Genomic DNA, 3,318 nt, shown 5'->3' with positions numbered 1-3,318 from the left:
CCCTTCAAGGATTGAACTCACAACCCTGGGTTTAGAAGGCCAATGCTCAAATCACTGAGCTATCCCTCCCCCCAAAGTGTAGAAATCCCAAAGAGCCTCTCCCTTCCTCTATAACCAGTTTAAACATCAAATAAAATAAAGTAACACCCCCACCCCTCCAAAAATGTATCTGTTTCATGTCATGTTCCACAGGCTACTATTACTGCTTTTTAATTATTACTTTTCTTGATAGAACCCATGGCAGACACAAAAGAGGGAAATAAAACATCCATTACTGGATTCATCCTCCTGGGCTTTGGGAATCTCCATGAACTTCAAATTCTTCTCTTCCCGCTGTTTCTAGTGATCTACATTGTGACTGTGGCCGGGAACATCCTCTTCATTGCACTAGTTGTGGCTGATCAGCACCTTCACACCCCCATGTATTTCTTCCTGGGGAACTTGTCCTGCCTGGAGACCTGCTACAGCTCCACCATCCTGCCCAGGTTGCTGGCCAGTCTCCTGACTGGGGACAGAACCATTTCTGTTACTGGCTGCCTCGTACAATTTGATATCTTTGGTTCTCTTTTAGCTACAGAATGTTGTCTCTTATCGATGATGTCTTACGATCGGTATTTAGCCATATGCAAACCTCTGCATTATGCAGCCCACATGACGAGAAGATTTTCCTTCCAGCTAGCAGCTGGGTCTTGGCTAAGTGGGTCTGTGGTCAACACCATTGCGGCATGTTGGTTATCACAATTGATTTTCTGTGGCCCCAATGAAATTGACCATTTCCTTTGTGATTACACCCCATTGATAAAACTGTCCTGCAGTGACACCAGCTGGATGGTTCTTGTGATTTTCCTTCTCTCCTTTATATTCATTCTTCCTCCATTTCTCTTAACCCTGACATCTTACGTGTGTATCATCCACGCTGTCCTGAGAATCCCTTCCAGCACGGGGAGGGAAAAGGCTTTCTCCACCTGCTCCTCTCACCTCATCATCATCACTATTTTCTATGGGACCCTGTTCATTGTCTACGTGCTCCCAGACACTGCGGCACTGAACAAAGTATTCTCCATCTTCTATTCGGTCCTGACTCCCATGGTGAACCCCCTCATCTACAGTCTGAGAAACAAAGAGGTCAAGGAGGCTCTGAGAAAAGCTCTAAGTAAGACTATGACTTTTATAACCAATCACAAACTTTTTTCTAGGCATTTATTGTAGATTGCAATTAAATGTGTATAACAGGAACTCATTAGGTGGTGTGATGTAGCAAACCACAGTTCATGTGTGAGCCCTGAATTACCAGAGCAGTTCTAATACTTACAGTGAGACCCATGCAGAAGAGCCAGTTCATAAGTAATGATTGCAGAGCCAGGTATTCGCTGACTCGTGAGTTATAGTATGGATGGGCCCTGGATCAGCCTGGGGTAAGGTGAGCTAAAAGAATGAGTTAATAGGTAGCAGGTTTAAAACAAATAAAAGGAAGTATTCCTTCACACAACACACAGTTAACCTGTGGAACTCCTCACCAGAGAATGTTGTGAAGGTGAAAACTATAACAGGGTTCAAAAAAGAACTAGATACCTTCATGGAGTATAGGTCCATCAATGGCTATTAGCCAGGATGGGCAGGAATGGTGTCCCTAGCCTCTGTTTGCCAGAATCTGGGATTGGGTGACAGGGCATGGATGTTGTCACTGTGTGTTTTAACAGCTATAAAGCTTTGACTTTTTAAAATCAACATTTCCTGTCATTAAATAATTATTGTCTGTCCAGCCCTGTTGTGTCACCCATCCTCACAATTTCCCACAATTGTGTATTAGTATATAGGCTTGTTTGTGAGCCTGGCATAGAATTTGGGGTTTGACTTTTTGATACTCATATCCTTACTAATATGTGTGAACAAAGAACAAAGACGCTGTGTGTTACATCTGCCCACAAGCAGATAGTGTTAAGGTGTTACAGGGTATGGTGGGAGTGTAATATGTGAGCATACACTGGAAAGTTGCCTGGATCTTCTCTCAAGCCAGGGTCAAGCAACCAATCAAGAAGGGCAAGGAGGAATGGGGCGGGGGGCAGGCATAAGACACACTAAAAACCAAAGAAAAGTCTGGCCTTGGCCAGAACACAACGTCACTCCTTACCTCTCCGATGGAGTACAAAAGACCCCAGACTCACGACCCTCCAAAATGGAATATGACCATAAGTTGTAAGGGGTAGGACCAGGGGTGTGCACAGCAGGTATATTTGGGCCTGCTAAGAAGGGGGGAATGGGGAACAGGGACACAGGCAAGGTTCTGCGGTGTCAGAGCTGGGAAGGGAGACACGGGGTAAATGCTCTGCGGCGTCACAGCTGGGAACGGAACACTGGGAAACAGACTCGGCCGGCCTGTAGAGCTGTGGATATGTTTGCTTGAAACTAACCCCAATAAACATCACATTGCCTGCACTTTGGACTTCTGGTCTGCTGCTTTCTGTCTGCGTGACAAGAACCAGAGTAGGAGGTGAAGGGAAAACCCTCTAACACTGTGATTGTTCAAATCAATAAAAATAATTAAAAAATACTTAAAACTCATAATTTTGCGCAACTGTGAAAACATAAATTGATAAAAATAGAAACAAAACACTTAAAGGTGCACACTGGTGTCATGCATTGAAAGTAGAAAAAAAATTGGGATTCTGCCAAGCCTAACTAAAGGATATCCTGATACGGTGCTTTTCCAATCGCTCTTGCTGAAGCTGTTCCACTGTGTACAACAATTAAATATGCCTCGGGCCTCATAGTGAGCGAAAATGACTCTGTATCCCAGTGGTCAAAGCAGTCACTTCAGAGGTGGAAGATCCCTGTTCAGATCCCTTCTCCTGATTGACCGGGGGGGGGGGAATTTAACTGGGGCCTCCCCCAGCCCAGGTGGGTACCCTAATCACTGCGCTAAATTTTATAAGGGAAGATACTGCTGTTGCTTCCTCCCCCGCCTCACCATCTCCCTCTGGCCACGTTTTGTAGAGTTATGCGTGTTCAGAGCCTGCCTACTGGATAAAGCTTCACAGGTGAGATAGGCAGGGCAAGGCCCATCTTCACAGGTCTGTGGATTGTGCTGGGACTTAGGTGTCAGATGGGTGTCCAGAGGAGCATGCCCAGAGGCAAGTTAGGCTCTTAGGGAATATTTACAGTGCAAATTTAGGGGACATGGGCCAGATTAGTAAAGGGATGGATTTTGATGGGGTTTTGGTGCTTAGAAGCTTTTGAAAATCCCACTAGGTACCTAAATACCTTTAAGTATCTGGCCATTAGTAATTTTAAGTGCCTACAGAGTTAAATGGCAGCAGA

At 45.0% G+C, this 3,318-nt stretch overlaps 1 protein-coding gene across 1 annotated transcript; it reads left to right on the top strand.

Annotated features, from left to right (window-relative positions):
* Window positions 1-237: 237 nt before the first annotated feature.
* Window positions 238-1,153, top strand: LOC112108410 (olfactory receptor 11A1-like; the record flags this gene model as incomplete). The annotated part of the gene is made up of 1 exon (XM_024202532.2): window positions 238-1,153. A coding segment is annotated over exon 1 (916 nt), but the record flags the coding sequence as incomplete, so codon positions are not given.
* Between the last annotated feature and the right edge of the window lie 2,165 nt (window positions 1,154-3,318).

The sequence above is a fragment of the Terrapene carolina genome, unplaced genomic scaffold (genome assembly GCF_002925995.2).
Source record: "Terrapene carolina triunguis isolate 2854851 unplaced genomic scaffold, T_m_triunguis-2.0 Scaffold32742, whole genome shotgun sequence".
Taxonomy (NCBI): domain Eukaryota; kingdom Metazoa; phylum Chordata; order Testudines; family Emydidae; genus Terrapene; species Terrapene triunguis.
The sequence above is the reverse complement of the archived record's forward strand: the minus strand, read 5'-3'. Positions and strand labels throughout refer to the sequence as shown.